The sequence below is a fragment of the Halichoerus grypus genome, chromosome 2, assembly GCF_964656455.1.
Source record: "Halichoerus grypus chromosome 2, mHalGry1.hap1.1, whole genome shotgun sequence".
NCBI lineage: Eukaryota > Metazoa > Chordata > Mammalia > Carnivora > Phocidae > Halichoerus > Halichoerus grypus.
This window is the reverse complement of record NC_135713.1, coordinates 44,509,523-44,532,498: the sequence shown is the minus strand read 5'-3', so window position 1 is coordinate 44,532,498 and position 22,976 is coordinate 44,509,523. Positions and strand designations below refer to the sequence as shown.

Below are 22,976 nucleotides of genomic sequence, written 5' to 3'. Positions count from 1 at the left end.
TTTCTAATAAGTTCCCCAGTGATGCTAATGCTCCTGGTCCAGACATCACACTTTGAGAACCACTGACCTAGGAGCGCCCCAGACAAAATATGTGATGTCTGGAAACAGTCCTGGGGACCGAGTAAACAGTTTTGATGCTGTAGGTAAAAGCAACAAGCGACGAAAACCATAAGGGATCATAAGGGATGGAGATCGACTCTGAGCCAGGCACTATATAGGTAAACTCCCCACCCCAGCCCTAGGATAAGGCATTCACTTTCCCTGTTTTTCAGGAGTTGAGTGACCTGTAGGAGTCGTGTAGCCAGTAGGCAGAGTTGGAACTCAAATCTAGGTGTCTGTCTGCAAAACTCACTCTATTTCTACTTCACCGAGACAGAGGACAGGCAGAGAAGTCACCCGTGAATCGAACGCAAAGCCATACCCATGCAAGAAACAGAAACTCCATTGCAGCGTGTGAATCTGCATCTGAGAATGCAGACGCTATTGCTATTCTCATTCCCAGTTAATAGTGGCCTTACAGTCTAGTGCTCGGATGGTATGATTTCTATCGAGGCAGTAGGACCCAGCGTGCAGCTGAAAGCAAGGCTACATGTCACAACTCTGCTTTTACTAGCTGTCCTTGGCCAAATGACCCACCCCCACTGGGACTCTGTGTCCTTATCTATAAAATGTGGAAAAGTAATTATATATATCTTATGGGGTTGTTAGGAGTATGTGAAATAATGTGGGTAAAGCATTTCGCATGGCACCTGGCACATACTACCCGTAGTAAGACTACTACTACAATTTTTGAGAAGAACAAGAGGGAGCAAAAGGAAGATGAGAAACCTCGATTGGCTTAGCTATTTAAAAGGCACAGAAATAATAAATTTAGAGGCCTCCGAATGAGTTTTGTCCAACCTTCTAGTTGTTTGTGGCTGATAGATGCTTCCTTAATCTCCTCTGTTCTTCCTCAGGGAGACAGAAAAAGAAAGCCAGACCAAAAATCAAGGATGAGTACTGAATTGGGCCCATCACCACAAACTATAGTCTTCAGAATATAGTTTATACTGCGCAGAAAGATAGGGCCAATGGAGGGGAGAGGATGGATGGGGAAGGACGGGCCCTGGGGCATCAAAGATAACTCTGGTTTCTTATGGATGAGTCAGTGACCCATCACTGACTGTTGGCTACCGGGGAGCTTGACATCAGGAGGATCGTACCATTGTTATGCCTGGATCACAGGCCTTTTGCTAAGGGAACTGCGTTCCATGGGATGAGTGTGAAGATGAATGCTGGTGGAGGTTCCCATGGAAACCAGCCTCCAGATGCAGCGTTAACCATCTAGGTCTCTGTCATCAGTGGAGCTTCCCAAGGTGAGAGAAAGTAGAGGGAGGAGAAAGGGTAGAAGCACATCCCCCTCCTCAACTCATTAACCATCTTACCAGGTCATCTCAAAAGCCACTTTTCCTGTGGAAGATTTTCCTTATCCCACCTCTCCTTTGAATTCCCTTTGTGTGGCTCTCAAGGCCATCATGACTCCTATTGTCCTGACATGGGATGATGAGATTTAACCTAAATGGTTGCTTCATCCTGACTGGAAACTCAACATCAACCTGGGACTCAGCATATACTTCTGTTCAGAGACCCAGCTTGCAGCCTTCAATTTCTGCACAATTTCCTGCAAGTGGTGGCTGACTTATGTTGCCTTTTGTTGTTTCTCTGCTCAAGTATCTTCATCATATCCCAGTGCCCACTGAATCAATCCACTCTTCCCCATGTCATTTCTTACTCAAACGTAGCCCTGACTACTCAGTCTGAGCTCTCTGCACAAGCAACCAGTGTTTTCTCACTCTTTCTTATTTCCATCATGAGAAACTCCTGGGCTGCCCTTCTCTCTATTTGAACATGGCCACTTCTCAGGTTCCATATCCCTCTTGAGGGCTAGACAAACTCATGTTAGCCTCTTGCCTGATCCTTGAACTATGCTATCTTTTACTATTCTCTCTCACTGTATTTTCTATCCTATAAAATGTTAAGATCCTTGGGGACAGGGATCAGATCTTTTACTTCTTGGTGATTCCTTATATACTTAAAGCAATTCAGGCATTCAGTGGCTTCTCAAAACTGCTTCAACTTATTGAAGATTTTATAGCAATTGTGCATGGTGTTATTTCAAGTGTAGTGAGTGATATAAAGACAGAGAGATCTACTCCTATTACACAGATAACTATTATACAAGGTGGGGTTAGCCATAATAGAAGAAGAAACTAAATCCTACAGGGGAAGGCAAGAGCACTTACAAAGGAGAGTTTATACCTATTATGGGGGGAAGGAAATGACACCTTGGAAAAAGCAATATTTGATACAGACTTTGGAGGAGGGACAGGTCTTTGGGGGTGCTGAATAGAAGGAAGCACTCTACAGAACAGAATGACTTCGGGTAGTTTGGCAAAAGTGGAAGGTACAAGAGAGGGAGTATTGGGGTGAGTGACTAGAAAGTTGGGTTGGATCCAGGATGCATCTGACCCCAGTGAAGAAATTTACATGGCGGGGCCATAAATGACTTTGAGCAGGGAAGTGGCAACTTAGCAGTCTGCCTTGGGAAAACTGGATCTGAAGCTCAGGGGTCACCTGTGTTAGATGATCATCAACCGAAGTCACAAGAGTGAGCTGAGTTTGGCTGAGCAAGCTGGGACCAGGAACCTTGAGCAGAGAATGTCTTAAGATAATGGATTTTGAACCCTTCATCTTTTTGGCAGCAACAATACTAAGTTAAGGGGTCCAACAGTATCTGTGGGCAGGGCCAGCCAACCACCAAATGACTTTCTGTCAAATCCTGTCTCTGCCCTCTAATTCCCCACCCTGTGGAGAACTTACTCCATAGACCAGCTCTCCCACCATGCCGTTCCAAGCCTTGGTGTCAGGGTCACGGGCTCCATATTTTCCATCGCTGACAATCTCAAGACGGTAGGAGTAGCCCACATGCTTGGCAATCTCTGCTGCCAGCTCTACACAGTAGCCCTCGTAGCGGTCATTGCCCTCAAACTGGTTGGCATTCTTCTTGAGCATCACATAAGGATCTTCCTGGTGGAGAAATGGGGGGAGAGAGAACGTGGGTTGTGGGTCCACTCAGAGGTAAGGAGGACTTTGGCCTGGCAGAGGAGGATTTTACCAACATTGGTTAACTTTGGAGAAGTCTCTCTAAGTCCCTAAATCTATGTCCTGCATTTCTGCTCCCTCTATTATAAGACTTCTTGGGTTAAGGAAGCAAACTCTTAAAATAAGAATATTTCATCACTGAGATGTAGGGCTCAGCTTTTTAAATTATGTTCTAGGTGCTCTTGTACTTTTTGGAGGTACCTCTAGGGGCACTATGCTGGGAAAGTAGACCCTGAACAGTCTCCAGCTTTCTTGTGGTCAGTCACTGAGAATGGGCAGCAGCTCCACTTAAAGTGGATATAAAGCACCTAGAGTTAGGGGCTTTAGGAAACTTTCTTTGAAAATGGCTTCTACTGAGGGAATGTAAAGTTTGAGAACCACCATAATTCAGTCTCACCATTATGTTTTATATATGGGGAAACTGGCTCAAAGGAGGGGGTAAGTGACTTACCCAAGGATACAAAGTGAAATCATGGCAGAGCCAGACTGAAAACAGCATCTCTGACTTCTTCCTTTTTCCACTCCCTCTTTCTACCTATGGGACAGTTTTGGCAAGAAGAGTGACCACGTTTTGCTCCTGGGGAAAACCTCTGTGCTGGTTTAGCTTGCATCCCAGATAACCTCGATGAAGGACTGAGTACTCACTAGGATTGTAGTGACGATGTATGTCCTATTCTGGACACTTGAATTGTCCCCCCCAGCTTGAGCATCGGTGGCTGCAGGGACAAACTTATCATCTTCATTCCAGTAACCAATCTGTTAAGGAGAGGAAGGTGGTGACATCAGATGAGCCAGGTTCCTCAGGACTGGCCTACTGTGGACCACCCAGCCAACACCAGACCAAAAAGCAAGGGCCTCAGGATCACACCATACAATACTGGACACACCAGGCTCTAAAGTATTGGTAGATAAAAACAAGGAGAGGTAAAATGCTCTCCAGGTCCTCCCAGCCCCACCCTTATGAACATCCTCACCATGAAGGGCTGAGCCTGGAAATTGCCCCCTTTGAACAGGGCGGGCTTAACTGTTAAAGCAGCTGAACTATTTTGTACAATGCAAGCCAGGGCTGTGGAAATTGAATTCCCTGCAGTTGTTTACAGGTCAAACCCCTTTTTCCTCCCTGCCTATTAACCCTTCTTTTCCTGAGCTCATTCTGAATGGTAGTTGGAAACATACATTTTAAAAATTATATTCCTTTTCCTTTCTTTTTAGATTAACTGTATTTTTCCATCTAGATTTAACTTCCTAGGTGATGGTTATTTTTACCATTTATATCTCTTATTTCTAATTATAAACTATTATAATACTGAGGATATATTAGTGCCTAAAAATACTGGCTGAAAACATTATTATTATTATTTTTTAATCAGTAGGTTATTTATACTGGCTCATTTTCCAAGGTCTTTCAGCAAATATTTATTGGGTCCCTCTTGTGTGCAAGGCTCTGAGCTAAAACACTGGGAGTATTGTGTGGCGGGTTGAGAGAGATACAAAAGTCTAAGAGGTAGTCCTTGCTCCTGAGAAGTCCCCCAGCCTATTTGGAAAGAGATGACACATGCAACACATGAGATCATGAAGGATGGACAGGTTGGGCCCAAGCCTTTCAGGTTGGAGAGAACTTGAACATGTGTCAAGATGTAAAGGCAGGACTCTGCCTAGATCCGTAAGTTCAGTGGCTCCTGGGTAGAAGATAGGGTTAGCCCAACAGGGCAGCGGGCATGTGGGTCTGGGTAGCAGATGGATTTGAATGCCAGGCTAAAAAGTACAGACTTTATCCTGAAGGCAACAGGGAGTCATGGAAGGTTTGGGAAGAGCAGAATGGTATGGCTAATACACATATACACACAAATACACACTTCTGTCTCTGTCTCTATTTATCGTTAGACAGTTGTGTTTTGTTCTTTGGTCATTCTGCTGCCTGTAGACGTAGGGTAAGGGAAAGAGAACTGGAAGTGCATATGCAGAGAGATGAGCAGGCCTCCCACGCGCCAGAACTCAGCTCAGGCTCCCAGAGTTGAGGCACGGGCCAGTGGTCAACCCAAATAGCACTGTCACCTTGATGTCTTTCCCTGTTCCCTCAGTTGGAAAGAAGCAATTCTCTCTGCGATCTCACTGCCATTAACAACAATGATGATAATTGCCAACACTGATTATGTTCTTGCTACGTCAGATGCTGAGTGTTTTAAAGTTTTTGTGCCATTTCATTTGGCTTAAGGGAGTTTGTAACTTGCCCAAGGTGATGCAGCTGGAAAGTGGCTATGCTGTTCTTGCTATCAGGGGACTTGGCTCTGGATTGGGAATCATCTTAGTTAACAGTGAGTGCTTCCTGGGTTTTAGGCACTCTCCTAAGTGTTTTTTATGTTTTAACTTCTTCTATCCTCACAAAAACCTATGAAGTGGATACTTAATTATCATTCCCATTTTAAATGTGAAGAAACGGAGATGTGGAGAGTCACAGAGCCAGGATCTGAGCCAAGAAGACTGACTGCAGGGCCATTCCCTATGGTGCTCCAGGAAGCTGCCTGCCCACCCGTAGTGCCTCAAGTAGGTCTCCACTGGGGATCCCCTGTGGTCTGGCTGTTTGTATGTCAGTCCCCATCTCTCCACAGTGCTGTGGGCTCCTGGTAGACAAAGCCAGAAGTCCCCACTGGTCATGTGGTCTGGCTGTTTGTATGTCCATCCCCATCTCTCCACGGTGCTGTGGGCTCCTGGTGGACAAAGCCAGAGGTCTATTCCTTCTAGAATGCCTTTCTTAGCACAGCATATTCTTTCACAGAGAAGCTCAGGAAATGTTTGTTAAGAGAATGTGTACCTCCAACATGGAGACAGCAGACCCTGTCGGTGCTGAGACAGCTCAGAGGCCTGTCTCTCGGGACACTGGGTCAAGATCTACCCTCAGTGCAGGCACATGCACGATGTTGCCTGTGTGAGGCACTTTTGGTCAGCACTGAAGGAGACATTCTCTTGTATGACACAAGCACCAGAAACTCAGATTTCTAGAATGTCAGAGCTGGAAGAGGCATGAAGAATCATTTCTTCCAACCCCTTCCTTTTTTTTAATTATAGTGTATTATTTGTTTCAGGGGTGCAGGTCTGTGATTCATCAGTCTTAATACAATTCACAGCGCTCACCATAGCACATACCCTCCCCAATGTCCATCACCCAGCCACCCTGTCCCTCCCACCCCCCTCCACTCCAGCAACCCTCAGTTTGTTTCCTGAGATTAAGAGTCTCTTATGCCAACCCCTTCCTTTTATAGAGAGGGACCATGGGACTTGTGCAAAACCAGGATGCAGTCTTGCCTCCCTCACTTTGCTAGGCCAGTGCTCCCTGGAACCCTGGGGCATCTGTGGGGACCTTTCCCCACTTTCATGGGAGGTGGGTGAGGGGTCAGAAAGTTGGGGGGAGAGCTCTGGGTTCCTCATCCCTCCTTCAAAACAGTCAGCTCTGCTTTTTAGCTCTTTCACATATTGGGATTCCCTTTAACAAGGAGCCCTCTGGCTGAAAATGTTTAAAACCACTATTGTAGTATATCACTATGCAAGTTTTTAAAAAATTCCGAAAGTACTTTCACGACATTTAACTCTTTTGCTCTTTGTGACATGCAAATAGCACAGACAGGCTTGGGATTATTTTCTCTGTTTTACAGATGGGATAATGGAAGCTTGGGGAAATCAAATGATTTAACTTACACGGATTATATAGCAGATTAGTGGCAGGGCATAGAAGCCAGGGCATCAACCCCCAAGGTTAGATTATTTAATATAATCAATACAAAATTGGGAGAGGAGCTGGCAAATGTAATTTTTCCCCCCCACAGATGATGCTAAGGGGTTTTCATTCCCTTTTCCTTCCTCTCCACCTTCCCTTCTGTTCCCTTCCCTTCCGTTCCCTTCCCTCCCCTCCCTTTCCTCCCTTCCCTTCCCCTCCCCTCCCTCCCCTCCCTTCCCCTCCCTTCCCCTCCCCTCCCCTTCCCACCCCTTCCCTTCCTTTCTTCTTTCTTCTTTCTTCACAATTAGCCACAGGTTTAGAGGCTCCTACTCAAACCGTCATTATAGAGCAAGTTGCTTCTTTTGACAGGCAACTAATTTCTCTAAAATCTACAGTGTATTATTAAGTATTATTTTTTAAAGTGGGGGCTTGATAGTCAAGACATTAATCTCTGGCATAGAAAGACATGGTTTAAGAGACAGACTTTCCTAATTTCTAACCTTAGGGCCAGTTACCTGACCTCAGCGGGCCCTAATTCCTGCTCTGTAGAACAGATACATCAAAAGTGTCTGAGTATCTGATACAGAGTATCTGTCTCTCGGAGCTGCTGAGGCTTAAATGAGTTAATGCATGTACAACAATGAGCATAGTGTATGGCTCATATTAAGTTGTCAGTAAACTAAAAAATGATTTCAGTTGGATAATGCCTAGTTGAAAGCTAACAAGTTTCTGTGGTATAAGACATTTCCAGATCAATTTACTTTTGAAATTGTCAATCACCAAAAGAAGTATATATTATAGAGCATTTCTTAAATTCATTTGGCAAAGTAACCCTCTTTACATGTAGAATGTTCTAGGGTAAGTGCTCCCCAAACCACAAAACATTGCTCTAAAATCCCATGTTATTTTGATAAGGGGGGGAGCAAGATAAATCTGTGTAGACCAGATTTATATGGCTTAGAAAGAGACTTTAATTTTTAAAGATAGTGGTCCTTCAAAGCTAGTATCATGGCACTAAGGTTAAGTTGGGATCTATAAAAATGATTGTATAGCTTGGCTTATATAGTTTCTTTGATATCAAAAGCCAGAGGAATAGTTAAATGTTGTAAACAAGTTTGTTTTATGTAGGGAAATAAAACAATACTGCCAGTCAGAAGAGCGGGGTGATGCCAAAGCCCGGCTTGCACCTCACGTAAGCTAACAGGCTGAGAAATCTGATTCCACAGTTCAATGAAAAGAAAGTTGGCACAGATTTTTGAAGAGACACTGCACGTCAGAGATGAGAGCAAATTTCCCTTTCTTAGAGAAATGGGTTGGATTATTATACAGCACTTTGATTCTCTGCTGAGGATATGCAGGATCTTTGAAAGAAAATCAGAGCTAGTGGTTGGGTAAAGAATGGGGCCCATTATTCAGGAGGGGATTTAAACAATTCTAATACTGAGAGGTTTTCTCCTGGGGCCAGTTATAATTTTTGATCTCCTGTTTCCATCTACCTCTAAAGACTGTTTGAATGTAGGAAATGAGTCTAGATGTTTGATCAGATTTTTTTTTTTTTTTTAGTGAATGAAGTCTAAGAAGAGATGATTATAGAAGAGTAAATTCCATTGATCTACCTTGCACAGCTAGCAAGTCAGATTTACACATTTGTATCTCTTGGCTGCCTCTACAGCCACAGTCCGGCACCTCCAAAAATGAGACCCGTTATAATATATTTTTAAAAAGTCAGTTGCCTTTTGTGGCTAAGACAACTAAATGACCAGCAAGGATTCTTGCTCTCTTTCCCTAGCATAGAGGTGTTGGTGGGAAGTGGCTCCCTAGCCAGCAGTTGCAATTCCCACCCTGCCTGGCATCTAGGTGGGCCAGGTGATTGGGTTCTGGCCAGTGGAATACAGCAGAAGTCATGCACATGTCTCCTAGCCTGACTCCCCCAAATCTCCGGGGCAGGTTCTTCCTCATCTGTTAGCTAGATGTTGACAGCCAGAAAGATGCAAGCAGACAGTGGAGTCTCTGCAAGCCTGAGTCTCAACCAGGGCCCTCAGCCCCAAAACGGGCCACCAGGTGAATAGGAATTAAACATCTATTGCATTAAATAGCTAAGAATTCAGAGTTTATCTGTCACAGCACCTAGGGTTATCTTAACTAACGCACTTGAAGGATTTGAACTTAATACGTTTATGTAGGACTTTGAATTCTGCTTTAAGTGTTATTTCAAAGTTGCCAGCAATTTTTTTTTTCATATTTGCTGGCAGATCTATGGAAATATGGGCCAGAATAGTAGGCACTCTGGTTGCCCAGCAACATCCAATCAACTGCCTACTCATTTAATAAACAACCACTTATTTGCATGTGCTTACTATGTGTCAATATATTGCAGGCCCTGAGGAGATAATAAATAACACAACTATGGTCCTTGCTTTTAGAGAGCTGACATTTTAGTGACAGGGAGGTAGAGAAGAGGGGAAGAAAGACAATATATATCCAGACCAGCGGTCAGCAAACTTCATCTGTAAAGAAGCAGACAGTGAATGTTTCAGGCTTTGTGGGTCACACAGCCTCTGTTGGAACTCAGTGGTGACAGGTCAGGAGGCTCCTGAACACGTCTAGGCAGGTGTGGAGGTGGCCTGGCCTCTGGGGTCTATTTCCTGGGTGGAAATATAGAGAGGTGGTTGGGTTGAAGTGATGTCTTAGAGGATTCGGCATGTCCAAAGTTGGGTCGCCAGGATTTATAGAAAAACTTCCAAAGATCCTATGGAATGGAGGGCTGTGAATTCTTTTTTTTTTTAATTTAATTTTTTTTAGTTTATTATGTTATGTTAGTCACCATACATTACATCATTAGTTTTTGATGTGGTGTTCCATGATTCATTGTTTGCATATAACACCCAGCGCTCCATGCAGAACGTGCCCTCCTTAATACCCATCACCAGGCTAACCCTTCTCCCCACCCCCCTCCCCTCTAGAACCCTGTTTGTTTCTCAGAGTCCATAGTCTCTCATGGTTCGTCTCCCCCTCAAATTCCCCCCCTTCATTTTTCCCTTCCTACTATCTTCTTTTTTTTTTTTTTTTAACATATAATGTATTATTTGTTTCAGAGGTACGGGTGTGAATTCTTTAGATTACTTTTGACATCAGCAGAACTTTTGTCATTTTAGTTTGCTTTCCTGCCCAGGCTGTCCTCTGCAGTTACACAGAGGGGCAGAACCAGGGAAAAGAAAGTTGGGGAGGGCAGGGCAGGGCAGGGGGACTCAAGTCAAGTTGCAATGAGAAGTAGATGCCTGCAGTCAAGTTGGAAGATAGCTACAGGACCAATGATGATGGTAAAGATGGTTAAATTCATAATGCTGCTCTCGTGATGAAAAGAGAACTTTCCTTACACTTCTCCCTTGGCAGCCACTTATCAGAATTTGTCATCTTACCTGAATTTGACCACATATTTTAGATCTTGGACAGAGATCTCTATCTAAATCAGTACCCACTGGTGAACAAGATTTCCTGAGGATTCAGCTTCAGCAGAGCCAGTGACAATTTTGGCATCTGGAGCCGCTAAATGTATGACGGATGGGTGCTTGGAAATGTGCACATTTCAGTGGGATGTCAGATTGGACCCAGATACCTAGAGGGTGTGTTGGCATATCAGTGCCGAGGATATAGGCCAGAAGATCAGGAGAGTGTCCCTGAGGCCCCAAATCAAGAAGCAGCAGCTCCTCTTTATTACATATATCAGGTAAGGCCATGCAATGTTCACCAAAACGAGCACAAGTAGGTCACTCTTGAATCTAAGAAATTACTTTGCTAGGTGGCTGATTGAGTAAAAGGCCTGAAGCCACAGATCGGGGGGAATTGATTTTCTCAAAGTCAGATTCCCTGTAAACAAAGGATGCTTGAGCCCACAGTATAAGCAAGAATTTAGTCGTTAGAAAGTAAGTTGAAAAATAGCCTCAGGATCTGAAAAATAAAGCGCAGCCATTCGCTCATGGATTTTAAGGTTACTCTGTTCTTTCTGTTTGGTGATTTATCCATTCCATCGGCTTGTATGGCCTGATTCACGCAAACTCAAGGCTGACAAAAAAAAAAAAAAAAATCCCTGTGGCCTAAAGAAGGGGGTTGAAACAAACAAAGCAAGCGTGCTAAACATCCACTCCATGGCAGGTGCTAGTTTCTGAATCCCTCACTGCAAGCAGTGGGGACAGGAGGCACTGTTGCCTGTAATTCCGGCAGCAACCCTGTGAAGGTCAGGATCTTACCCCCCTTTTGGAGGAGATGATGTAACTGAGGTCCAGGGAGGTGAAATAACTTGTTTTAGGTCATGTGCCTAGCGAAGAGCAGAGCAGAGACTCAAGTCCTGGCCTGTGTGCCTCCAAAGCCCAAGCTCATAACCATTCTGCCAGTGTTTCTCACCCCACCACCTAGAGCACGATGAGCCTCCTAGCTTGGGGAGCAGGCTTTTTAAATGTGCACATTCCTGAGCCTCATCTCTGTGCTCTAAAAGTAGAGTGTCCAGCTGTTGGGACCCAGGAATCTATACTTTTTAACAAGGCCTCCAGGTAGTTCTTCTATTTCCTGAAGTTTGAGAACCGCTGATCTTGCTATGGTGCCTCCCCTCCCGAGGAGAAATCTTTTTTTTTTTTTTTTTTTTTTAAGATTTTACTTATTTATTTGACAGAGAGAGACACAGTGAGAGAGGGAACACAAGCAGGGGGAGTGGGAGAGGGAGAAGCAGGCTTCCCGCTGAGCAGGGATCCTGATGTGGGGCTCAATCCCAGGACCCTGGGATCATGACCTGAGCAGAAGGCAGACGCTTAACAACTGAGCCACCCAGGTGCCCCCTGAGGAGAATTCTTGATGAAGTGCAAGTCTTGAGGAGATGAGGGGGCTCCCCACAGTCTCTGATGAGGTTTAGGGTCACACAAAGTGCTGAGACCCCTGTTCCCAGGAGGAGTGATTGGGGAAGTTTGCACCAATGGGCAGCTGGGGGGGGGGTCCCTAACCCCTCTTGCTCTGAGGAAACCAAAGTCCAGCCAGGAGATGGACAATACGACTGCAGGGGTGAGGCTGACGAAGATGCAGTCACATGGATTGGCATCCAAGGCATCAGGGCAGAGAGGAATTCGGGGTTGCATAGCCCAGCACCTCTCATTCATTTCTTAACTTCAGAGAGGTTAAGGCCACCCCCCTGGGTAACAGCAGGGCCAGGGTAGAAGCCTCTGCCTTCTCTTCGTCTCTATCTCATCACCATTATGTCCCCAATATATCTAGCCTGCTGCTCATGTGTAGAGAAGAATCTGGCTTTATTTTCAACCACCCCATTACCCTGGAGGGAAAAGAACTGGATAACATCCATGTTCTAATTCTGACAAACACACAACTGTTAGTAGACACATGCCAATTTTGTCCACCAGGAAATAGTATTTTTTTCTTCCCTGAGGGAAATAGGCCATTCTGAGGATTCTGAGGGAGAGCCCAGGTCCATCCATGGTCAACAATTTTATACGTAGGAGAAACTTGCTTGCCTGCCCAAGGCCTTCCACAAAAGAACTACTTTTATGCTTTCATGTGCACTGCAGGGGGTGACACCACCCCTTCTCTGCATCTGAGAGGAAGATGGTCTGGGAAGGAGGTCACATAACTGGTGTCCCTTCTAAGGGCATTAAAATACTCTGAGCTCGCCACTCCCCCCCCCCCAGTCATTGAAAATGTTCCAGTTGTGTCACTTGAGCCATTTAGCTGTGACACTGGCTACAGCAAGATGAATGTGGCCTGGAGAGTCATGGGGCCCAAATTAAGGTCCCCATTTATTCATAGCTCACTGTGAGACCTTAGGCAGCCTATTGGGCTGGCCTGCCTCAGTTAATCCATCTAGAAAAGGAAAGGTATATCATGAAGGCTGATATTCTTCACAGTCACACCAAAGAACAGAATGCTTTGAAAAAGATAAATAAGTCATCCCAGTGTGTTCAGACTTTAGTCACGTGCTACCTCCTTGCCATTGGCCACACCTGTCAGTAACCACTCACCCAGGTAACTTCCACTGAACGAGGATCAGGTGCCAGTGCATACATGATATGTCTCCATTTTATAGATGTGGAAATTGAGGACTATAAGAGCTAAGTAACCTAGCAGATGTCTTTTCCGGAGCAGGAGTCAGAAGAACAGGGGATAAGAGAAATTAACTCAGACTTGGACTATTTCTGGAATGAGCATCACTTGCAGTAAATTTATTCCCCAAGGACAATGCCCTTGTGCAATCACCATGCCAAAGGTTTGCTGGGAAGTGGTTAGGCCCCTAATGGTTATGGTCATAGCCAGATAGGGAGCCCCTGGTTGGCACCTGCTGAAAGTTAGCACAGGTAGTGGGCCTATGGTAGCTGAGTCCTAATGTGTGCCCAGTAGAAGGTGGGAAATGGGTTCTGGGCCCTCAAAGTGTTCACAGTTTAGGAAGGAGAATGGGATATGTGTAAATAGCCCTGCAACAGGGGATGTTGTGCTGATGTCCTGGGGAGTCAAATGTACTGTGGGAACACAAAAGGTCAGGAGATGGCTTCTATAGGGTGTGGAAGGCATGATAACAGAGGAGACAATGAAACCTGGCCTTTGTGGTAGACAGGGTCGTGGCCCCCCTGACAATGTCCATGCCCCTTCCCCAGAAACTGACATGGCAGAAGGGACATTGCAGATGTGATTAAAGTTATAGACCTTGAGATGGGGAGATTATCCCGGGTTATCTGGGGGGGCCCAAATTAACTACATGGTTCTTAAAAGCAGAGAACCTTTCTTGGCTGTGGTCAGAGAGAAGATGTGAGGATGGGAGAAGGGTCAGAGAGATACGACGTTGCTCGGTTTGAGGATGAGGAAAGGTAACAGGAACTGAGAAATATGGGCGGTCTCTAGAAGAAAGTGGAAAAGACAAAGAAACAGATTTTCCAGAAGGTACACAGCCCTGCTAATATCTCGATTTTAGCCCAGGGAGTCCCCAGTATGACTTGTGATCTATGATAAATTTGTGTTTTTTAAGCCACTGTTTGAGGTAATTAGTTACGGCAGCAATAGGAAATGAATACAGCCTTGGTGAATGGGATGTGGTAAGATAGACATGGAGGGGGGGGTTCCAGATAAGAGAGCAAAGGATCTGGGTTTGCGGGAGGTGGGGGCAGAGAGCATAAGCAGAGCTGTCCAGTAGAACTTTCTGCGATGATGGAAATGGTCTCCATCTGTGCTGTCTAGGATGGTAGCTGCCAGCCACATGGGGCTTCTTGAGAACTTACCACATGGCTAGTGCAACTGAGGGACTGATTTTTCAATTATGATTAATTAAAAATTAAAATTAAATAGCCATACACAGCTAGTAGCAACTGTATTTGACATCACAGGCACAGAGAGCATTAAGTTTGAGAGATAAAGACCCAACTTTCAATGTGCCAGGCCCAGCACTTAGAACTTTTGCACATGTGAGGTCATATGATCCTCTCAATGAGCCTATGAGGTTGGCATTATATATGATGATCCCCATATACCAGATGAGAGAACTAAGGCATGAAGGACCCGATAACTTGTCCAGAATCACAGACTGATAAGCAGTCTGTGCCAGGATTGAGTTCCAGGATTCCAGAGTCAACACTCTGGTCCATGGCACTCTGCTAATGTTCTATCATACTATGCCATGCCTCTTACCACTGCATTGTGACACCATAAGGAATAAAGAATGTGATGGAGGCAGTGGACAGAAAAATAGAGGCCGCCATGAGGCAAGGGGGCCAGGGAAGGCTTCCCTAGGGAGTGACGTTTACTCTCAGTGCTCAAGGCTGAGGAGGAGTTGGCCTAGAAAAAGAGGGGAATGGGGTAGAGAGAGTGCCAGGTAGAGGGAACAGGTGTGAAACCTCCAAGGTGAGGAAGAACAAGATATATTCAAGGAAATGAAAGTCGGTCAGAATGACTGGAGTCATGAGAGTAAGAGAGTGAGTGTCCAAGGTCAAGGGTGGAGAAGATGGCAAAGGCCAGAGAGCACAGGGTCTGGTAAAATTGTGAATGCCTTTCCAAGGATTTGAATGTATTCTAAAAATTAATATGCATATATACTATATATTAATACATAAATGCACACACATATTTTTCACTCCTTTAATGGGGAAATGGAGTAGATGTGATCATGGGTGGATCAGGAGAAAATGGCCTAGCTTCATCAATAACCATCATTCTCAAGTCCTTCAGAATCCCTCAGAGAAAGCAGTAGCATTTCATATACATCTATAACTTTATATTTTCAAAGTACTTTCCTACCCTTGGGATCTTCACTAGTACCCTGGACAAAGGTAGAGGTTTTTATCTCCATTTTGCAGACGGGTGAATTAATTCTCAGAGAAAGAAACTGACTTGCCCAAAGTCCCAGCTGGTTAGTGGCAGAGCTGAGTCTAGAATCCTTGTTGCCTGAGTCTCTTTAAGCAGATACAGTCCAGGAAAGATGGGCTCACAAGGCCCTCCACTCTGGCCCTCTGCTTCGCCCAGCCCTCTCCTTCCTATGAAATGGAAGCAAAGGTGGCCTTTACCTTTCGGATGCCGTCATGCTTCATTTCAATCACATGGAGGGTGTAGTTGGTCCGGCGTCCCTTCTCATTAAACTGCACGTTTCCTGTCAAGCCTTCAAACCGCACCTGGAAAGGAAACCAAGTAGTGACCATGAACTCAGAGGTCCCAATCCCACCTGTTTGCTTTTTCTGCTGAAGCAAAAGTCCACAACCTGAGAAGCTTACATGGGATGAGGTCTTGGAATAATATGGCTACCAAAAAACCTCGCTACTCCCTTTCCCACAGCAGACATCGCCATCAGAGCACAGTTCTCTTTCCAACCAAACTGAGATTCATCCTGAAAACCTTGTTCATCTGTTGCCTTAGGCAAACAGTAACCATGGATCAAAGTAGATTCTGAGAAGAAATCTCGGCACCATCTCTAATAGGACACCCTCATCATGACCACACCATGGGCGGCACCACCCTGCAGACACACGCCTTTTGTGGAGAAACAGAAGGAGGTCTGTGAAGCAAAGGGACCAGTGTGCCATCCCTGGTGAGTCAGGAGAAGAAGCTGGCCTTATGATGTCTCAAGCAAGGCTTGAATATGGTTTCTTAGTTCCCGTGTGAGGCTGGGGAATAAAAACTTGGGAATCCGAAGACCTGGAACAGGGAGACTTGAATTTGACCCTGGGAAATGGAGTGACCTTGGATGATTCACCTAAGAATCAAGTTTCCAAAATTCCAGCCCTGTCTTCATGTTAAGACCAGAGCATGTGGGGCTTTAAACAAGTCTCAGCTGGTTAAAACAAAATTTGCATTCAACCCCAAATATGCCGCATGGGATTTCTTTTCCACAAATGAGTCAGATCAAACTTTTGGGGCCTCACATCTTCAAGATCATATAGAAGGTCAAGTGGTCAGCATGTGGGATTTAAGAGCTTTAGGGCCAATCTGCCACTCTGGAGATGACCAATAAATCTCACTCAGGTCCACCCTCTGGTGAAGGATGAGTCTTGCTGTATGTCATCTACTCAGGTACAAGAAAGCACATTCTCTAATGGTGACCCACCACCATGTGTTCTCAGATCAGTGTGGCCTAAGGCCAGGGAGGTGAATGTGTACCTGTCACCAACAGGAACCTGGCCTTATGACCCCACACTGTTTATTTCCCCCTTCAAATAGCTCAAAAGGAAGACTTACAGGGTTTTATCTTTTTCTTACTGACCAGCTCCTGTGCCCTGAGAAGGTATAAGAATAGTTGGGGTGTGTATGTATTTGAGAGAAGGGGTGGGGGAGCAGAAAGAGAGAGAGACAGAATGGGAGGGATGGAGGGAAGAAGGGAGACTGACGGCTCTGAGGATGACCCTCTCATCACCTTCTGGTGTGGAGTCTCAGTGGGGAGGCCATGACAGGCCCAGAGCACTGAACAAATTATACAACAAGCTCTTCACTCTCTAAGATGAAATGTAGAAAAATCCTCACTCTGGAAAAGTCTAGACTGGCTTTGCCTTTCAGAGAGAAAACAAAACACAGATCCTCCTGGGAAAAGTAAGAGGAAGGGAGCCATTGCAATCTGTCAGCAAGTTTGCTTTCTCACCTTGGTCATCTCTTGCCCATCTCTGGCTTTCCCATTCATTCGGTTCCAAGTACTGGTTTATGTAACTCATTTGGGAAAACAGACTGAGACACATGTGCAGATGACCAATTTTCCCAAACAGAAGGAGGGCTGTCATTAATGATCCAAATGGGCATCTGTGCTTTGGCCCTGGTCTCACGTATCATACCGATTATCAGTATGGCATGTTAGTATAAATTGTGTAATATTTCTATGACTCAGTTTCCTCATTTGTTTAATGGGACCAATTAAGAGTTAATTATGTCTTAAGGTTGTTTTAAGGATTAAATGAGATATTTTATGATCGATGCTGGCCCCATGGTGAGTATTCAACGAAGGCCAGCTATTATTTATTGTTAGTAATAGGGGCAATAATAACTACCACCATTTGCCAAGTATTTCATGTTTACGAAGCACTTTCATGCCTATTCGTCTCCATATACAGGAACTCCTGAGGTATGCCATTTAGAGATGATCTTCCTTTATGTGGGAGAAACCAAACCTCTGGAAGGTACACTGATTTGCTCCAGACTTAAGACTTTTCAGGGTAAAAGGCAGGCCTAAAATCCAGGGCTTCTTCTATATTCCAGTATCTTCACTGATGATGCCAAGTGGCCTCTCAAACAGGGGACAATGCTGTCTTGCTAGGCTCTGAAATGTGCACAGCAGTATGGTCTCTGTGCCTACCACTACCACCTGCTGTTTCCGCTGGGCAATTCCCCAGCTATGCTCTGGTCATGCCCAATGACTCGGCCATGAGCAGGTCACTGAGCCCCACTGTTTCTTGGTTTCCTCCTCAAAGAATGGAAGTGCTTCGCGTATTCCCTGGACACGAGTGTTCCATGTAAAGTGTACATTATTTGAATGATGAGGATGGCGAGGATGGTTGCTACTCTGACTGTGGGGTCGTAGGGTGGGTCAGGTATGGGCAAATAAGATGACTTTAACATTGAAGCCTTGAGTCTGCTAAGCTGTTATCTCAGAGCAGGGAACTCTCTCAGCACAAAGGGAGGTCTTGTCACTGTCATTTTTACAAGCCTTTCTCGGTTTCCAAAAAAATCATCATTAGTGGAATTCTAGGCCCCCTACCTGAAGGACTCTTGCACTGTCATGTGTTTTCACAGGAGGATGTGTATTTGACGTTCACAGAAACCCAGTAAGGAGTGAGAGCGGCAGTTATTTTGTCCATTTTACAGATAGGATTATTGAGACTTGGAGCTTATGGCACTTGGGTTCAGGATTTACAGTAAGTCATGAGAGGTCTGGGGCAGCTGGAGGCTCTTACCATCTAGTTGGAGAAGCTAAGATTTATACACACTGAAATAGATCAAAGGGTGGGAAAGGAGATGTCCCAGAATCACCCTTCCATGATGGCAGAGCAAGGAGAGGTCAACCGAATGGCTCAGCCCCACACCATTTATGTGGATAGTTGGAACTCAGAGTCAGAAGCAGCAGCTTCTCAGAAACGTCCACTTTGGGCAAATCAGGAAACTGCTGTCCTGTCCATCAGGGCTGAGATTCTTGGCCCTCATCGCCCCCATCACCCATCCGAGGGAGACTGGGGTCAGACTGAGTTCTTGCTTGCTGAAACTCCTGCTGCCATCCCGGTGCCTGCCAGCTTCCTCTGTGAAAAACAGAATTAGCCGTGGTTTCCTGCAAGTGGTATTGGGCACCAGCTCAGAGTCTACCACAAATGAGATGCTAAAGGACAACTTTTCTTTCCTGCCCGGTGCTGGAGGAGTGCCGGGTGGTGTTTCCACTGTTTGAGGCATCAACACTGCAGATTTCTTCGTCCCCTATTCCTGGGGGAGACAGCAGAGATGCTCTGGACCCAGGGCTTCTGTAACCTTGTTGTGGCTGCCTTCAGGTGGATCTCATCCTCTTGGCCCCTCCTCCTGAGTGCCCACTGGGTGCGGGAAATCAGGGCCTGTGGACTAGGTCCCGGTGGACCACATTCTGTTTATTCTGGCCAGGGCAAGTCTCAGGACCCCTCTGAGCTCCCACTTTTCCACCTGCACAATGGGAAGAATAACTTGGCCTTAATTATCTCATTCAGTTGCCCCCATGTTCAAAGAAGCTTATACATTCTTCTTTCTTTTCTTTTTCTTTCTTTTTTTCTATTTATTTATTTATTTATTTATTTATTTATTTGGAGCCCTGTGACAAGCCAATGAGGCAGGCAGTGCTAAGAGGATTACATACATTTAGGAGATGAGGAAATCGAAGCCAGAAAAGTTGAGCAGTTAGTCCAAGATCTTCAAGCTAGAACTTGGTGGAGCCATGGTGAGAACCTAGCTCTTCTCTTCCTAACTCCCTAACAGCCAAGCATGATGCCCACAAGTCCTTGCTTGTATCCTGACTCTAGTCTCTTGCTGGATATCATTTATATCTCTTCCATACCCTCCAAAGCCCAATCCACTCTTTGTTTGAATTTATCCTTCCTTTAAGGCTTTCATGACCATCAGTCTCAGTTGGCTTGGGACAGTTCCAGTCTACATCTCTTGTTCTGGAATAACTGATGATAGCTTTCTCTTTCACTCATAAATGTCCCAGTTTTGATGATAAATTATATGATCGCCTTATTTAAAGCCCCAGTCCCATTCTTATAGGAAGCCTTGCTGATGTCCACATTCCTCAGTCAAGGCATTCTGCTGTGACCATCCAGAGGACTGAGAGCTTGGCTATGTTATTTAGCCCTTAATCTACTAACCTTTATAGCTAGTGTTTCTCAAGTTTGTCTTCCATTCAAAAGTGGGTCTTGAGTCCTGAAAGGCAGGAACTGTGTCTTACACCCCTATTGCCCACACCACCCCAGATCTCACCTGGCAAAATGCTGGGGATACCTTCACCTTGATAAGCTTGATCACTGGCTAACAGATTGCAAACACAAAGACTAAGAGGTTTGATTATTATGTAGGGCAGACATTCTTCATCTGAAGTCCTGGGATGGGCTTCTAGGAGTATACATAGTCCCCTGACTCCTGGTCATACAAAAATATAGATATCTACATGTGTGCATTTTTCTGGGAAAAAGAGTCCAGAGTTTTTAAAAATCATATCCTCAATGGGCCTATGACATCCAAACGCTAAGAGCCTGACTTGGGGAGCTGGATCTTTTCTGCCAGCCAGAAGCTGACTTATGGGCACCCTAATGTCCACTCCTTCCTGGAGCACTGGGGGTTTCCAGGACGTGGGCTCATTACTATTCTGAATGGCTCCCTGGCTGTCAGGCACAGGGCAGGCAGGAGGCTGATTATCTTCACTCTGTTGCTGGGGAAATTATAGCAGGGTGAGGGTTATGGGGGTGCCCAGATACTACTCAAGACCATGTGCTATTGCTGGCAGGGCCATAGCCCTGTGTCTTCCCTGCTGGGCTGGACCTCCGAGACATCAGAGCAGTTACATACACACAGTGAGGTAGCAAGTTGATGGGGGTTGGAGTTCCAGTTTTACTGTTTCACCACTAACCAGCTACGTAATTTTGGGAAATTTAAAAGAATACCTCTGAAGCTCATTTTCTCCATTGATAAAGCACAATTAATAAAACTAGCTACTTCCAAGTATTATAGTGAGGATTTAATGAGATCAAACGTAAAGTATGTTGAGAACCTCATGTACATAGGAAGCCCTCAACACATCAGAGCTGTCAGTAGCATTATTTTTAGAATAATGGGCGTATTCCTTCAGACCTAAGTCACATGCATCCCAGTTCTCACACAAGTTGAACACTACAGGCCTCTTCCCAATGTGTGGCCTGAAAGCCATTGGTTAGGGCAGCAGAGACCTGAGCGCTCAACCCACGGACTGAGTGTCAGTGGGATTTACCTCACCTATTGTGGGCACACAGTTGCTTCCCAGTGGCATGACTTTTCAAGAGATGGGTCTAGAAGGTGAAATGTCTTGACAGTGGCCATGACTATGTGGAAGGCCCTGGAGCTCAATATGTACAAGCAAAGGCACAGGGGGTCACAGGACAGGCCTGAGGCAGAGGGGGAGCCTGGGACAGGATGGGAGTCTCCTCCAGCCTCTGCTGCTCAGCTGCTGTGTGACCCTGGATGAGTCACTGCCCACTCTGGGTCAGCTGCCTCATCTATAAAGTAAGGGAAAATGGAAGTCCGTAATCTCTAAGGTCTCATTCATCAATAAATTTTTGTAATTGTAGATTCTTTTTTTTTTTTTTATCAACATATAATGTATTATTTGTTTCAGGGGTACAGGTCTGTGATTCATTAGTCTTACACAATTCACAACGCTCACCATAGTACATACCCTCCCCAGTGTCCATCACCTAGCCCCCCCAACCCTCCCACCCCCCTCCACTCCAGCAACTCTCGGTTTATTTCCTGAGATTAAGAGTCTCTTGTGGTTTGTCTCCCTCTCTGGTTTCGTCTTGTTTCATTTTTCCCTCCCTTCCCCTATGATCCTCTCTCTTGTTTCTCAAATTCCTCATATCAGTGAGATCATGTGATAATTGTCTTTCTCTGATTGACTTATTTCACTTAGCATAATACCCTCTAGTACCATCCACGTCGTTGCAAATGGCAAGATTTCGGGGGTTTTTTGTTGGCTGCATAATATTCCATTGTGTGTGTGTGTACACACACACACACACACACACACACACACACACACACCACATCTTCTTTATCCATTCATCTGTTAATGGACATCTTGGCTCTTTCCATAGTTTGGCTATGGTGGACATTGCTGCTATAAACATTGGGGTGCAGGTGCCCCTTCAGATACTACATTTGTATCTTTGGGGTAAATACCCAGTAGTGCAATTGCTGGATCGTATGGTAGCTCTATTTTCAACTTTTTGAGGAACTTCCATACTGTTTTCCAGAGTGGCTGCACCAGCTTGCATTCCCACCAACAGTGTAGGAGGGTTCCCCTTTCAGCACATCCCCGCCAACATCTGTCTTTTCCTGACTTGTTAATTTTAGCCATTCTGACTGGTGTGAGGTGGTATCTCATTGAGGTTTTGATTTGGATTTCCCTGATGCCGAGTGATGTTGAGCACCTTTTCATGTGTCTGTTGGCCATTTGGATGTCTTCTTTGGAAAAATGTCTGTTCATGTCTTCTGCCCATTTCTCGATTGGATTAGTTGTTCTTTGGGTGTTGAGTTTGATAAGTTCTTTATAGATTTTGGATACTAGCCCTTTATCTGATATGTCATTTGCAAATATCTTCTCCCATTCTGTCGGTTGTCTTTTGGTTTTGTTGACTGTTTCCTTTGCTGTGCAAAAGCTTTTTATCTTGATGAAGTCCTAATTGTTCATTTTTGGTGATTGTAGAATCTTAACAAAGATTTAAAAAGGAATCCATTTGAACGGCCGATCTTAGGATCAGAATGCTGGGGTTTCATGTTTATGGCTAGTTCTCAACCACCCATGCTACCCCCCAGTAGAGGCTGAATAGAGTTTCTTGGGGGTAGGTCTTGCCTTCTCTTTATCTCCAGTACTTTGCCCCAGACCAGAACACACAACAGGCTCTCAGGGAGCAGCTGACTGGCTGCCAGGGAGGCAGACACATGTCTTGACTCAAAGACAATATAAAAGAGGTCATATACTTTTGACTAAGGCACTTGCCTCCTCCCAAGACCCACTGAAGACAGAAGCAGAAGATTGAGTATACTTGACTATCAGAAAGACATGCTTTAGACCATAAGAGAGAAAAAGATGCTTAGAATGCTTGGAGCCAGTTGAAACTTGGGAGTGGTCTGTCTATCTTTCTCATTGTCATGGATAAAGAAAGGGAAGTATGTAGGAAATGGAAATGAGTAATTCAAGGTCACTCAGAGAGCCGGGGCCCAGCTGGACTTGGACCCCAGCTCTCTTGCCTCCTGATTCAGAGCCCTTCTTGCCACCCACATTACCTCCTAGGCTTTGTCACTGTCATGGTGGCGTCAGGATATCCTCCTGACAGGGACAGCATTAACATGGGAGAGGCAAAGGAGTTGGAAGTGTGGTGAAGCTAAGGTCAAGTCCCTGGGACCT

The 22,976-nt window shown here is 45.2% G+C and overlaps 1 protein-coding gene and 1 long non-coding RNA gene across 9 annotated transcripts in view; one reads left to right on the top strand and one right to left on the bottom strand.

Annotated features, from left to right (window-relative positions):
- Positions 1-22,976, bottom strand: part of GRIA1 (glutamate ionotropic receptor AMPA type subunit 1) — a 299,370-nt gene that overhangs the window by 91,631 nt on the left and 184,763 nt on the right. For all 3 annotated transcript variants that reach the window (XM_078066772.1, XM_078066773.1, XM_078066771.1), the window contains exons 8-10: positions 15,397-15,501; positions 3,787-3,897; positions 2,860-3,066 (exon numbers count right to left, since the gene is read on the bottom strand). In XM_078066772.1, coding sequence (XP_077922898.1) covers positions 2,860-3,066; positions 3,787-3,897; positions 15,397-15,501 — 423 coding nt within the window. The remainder of the gene's footprint in view (positions 1-2,859; positions 3,067-3,786; positions 3,898-15,396; positions 15,502-22,976) is intronic.
- Positions 1-22,976, top strand: part of LOC144381083 (uncharacterized) — a 912,868-nt gene that overhangs the window by 776,053 nt on the left and 113,839 nt on the right. The gene's annotated exons all lie outside the window — the stretch shown is intronic.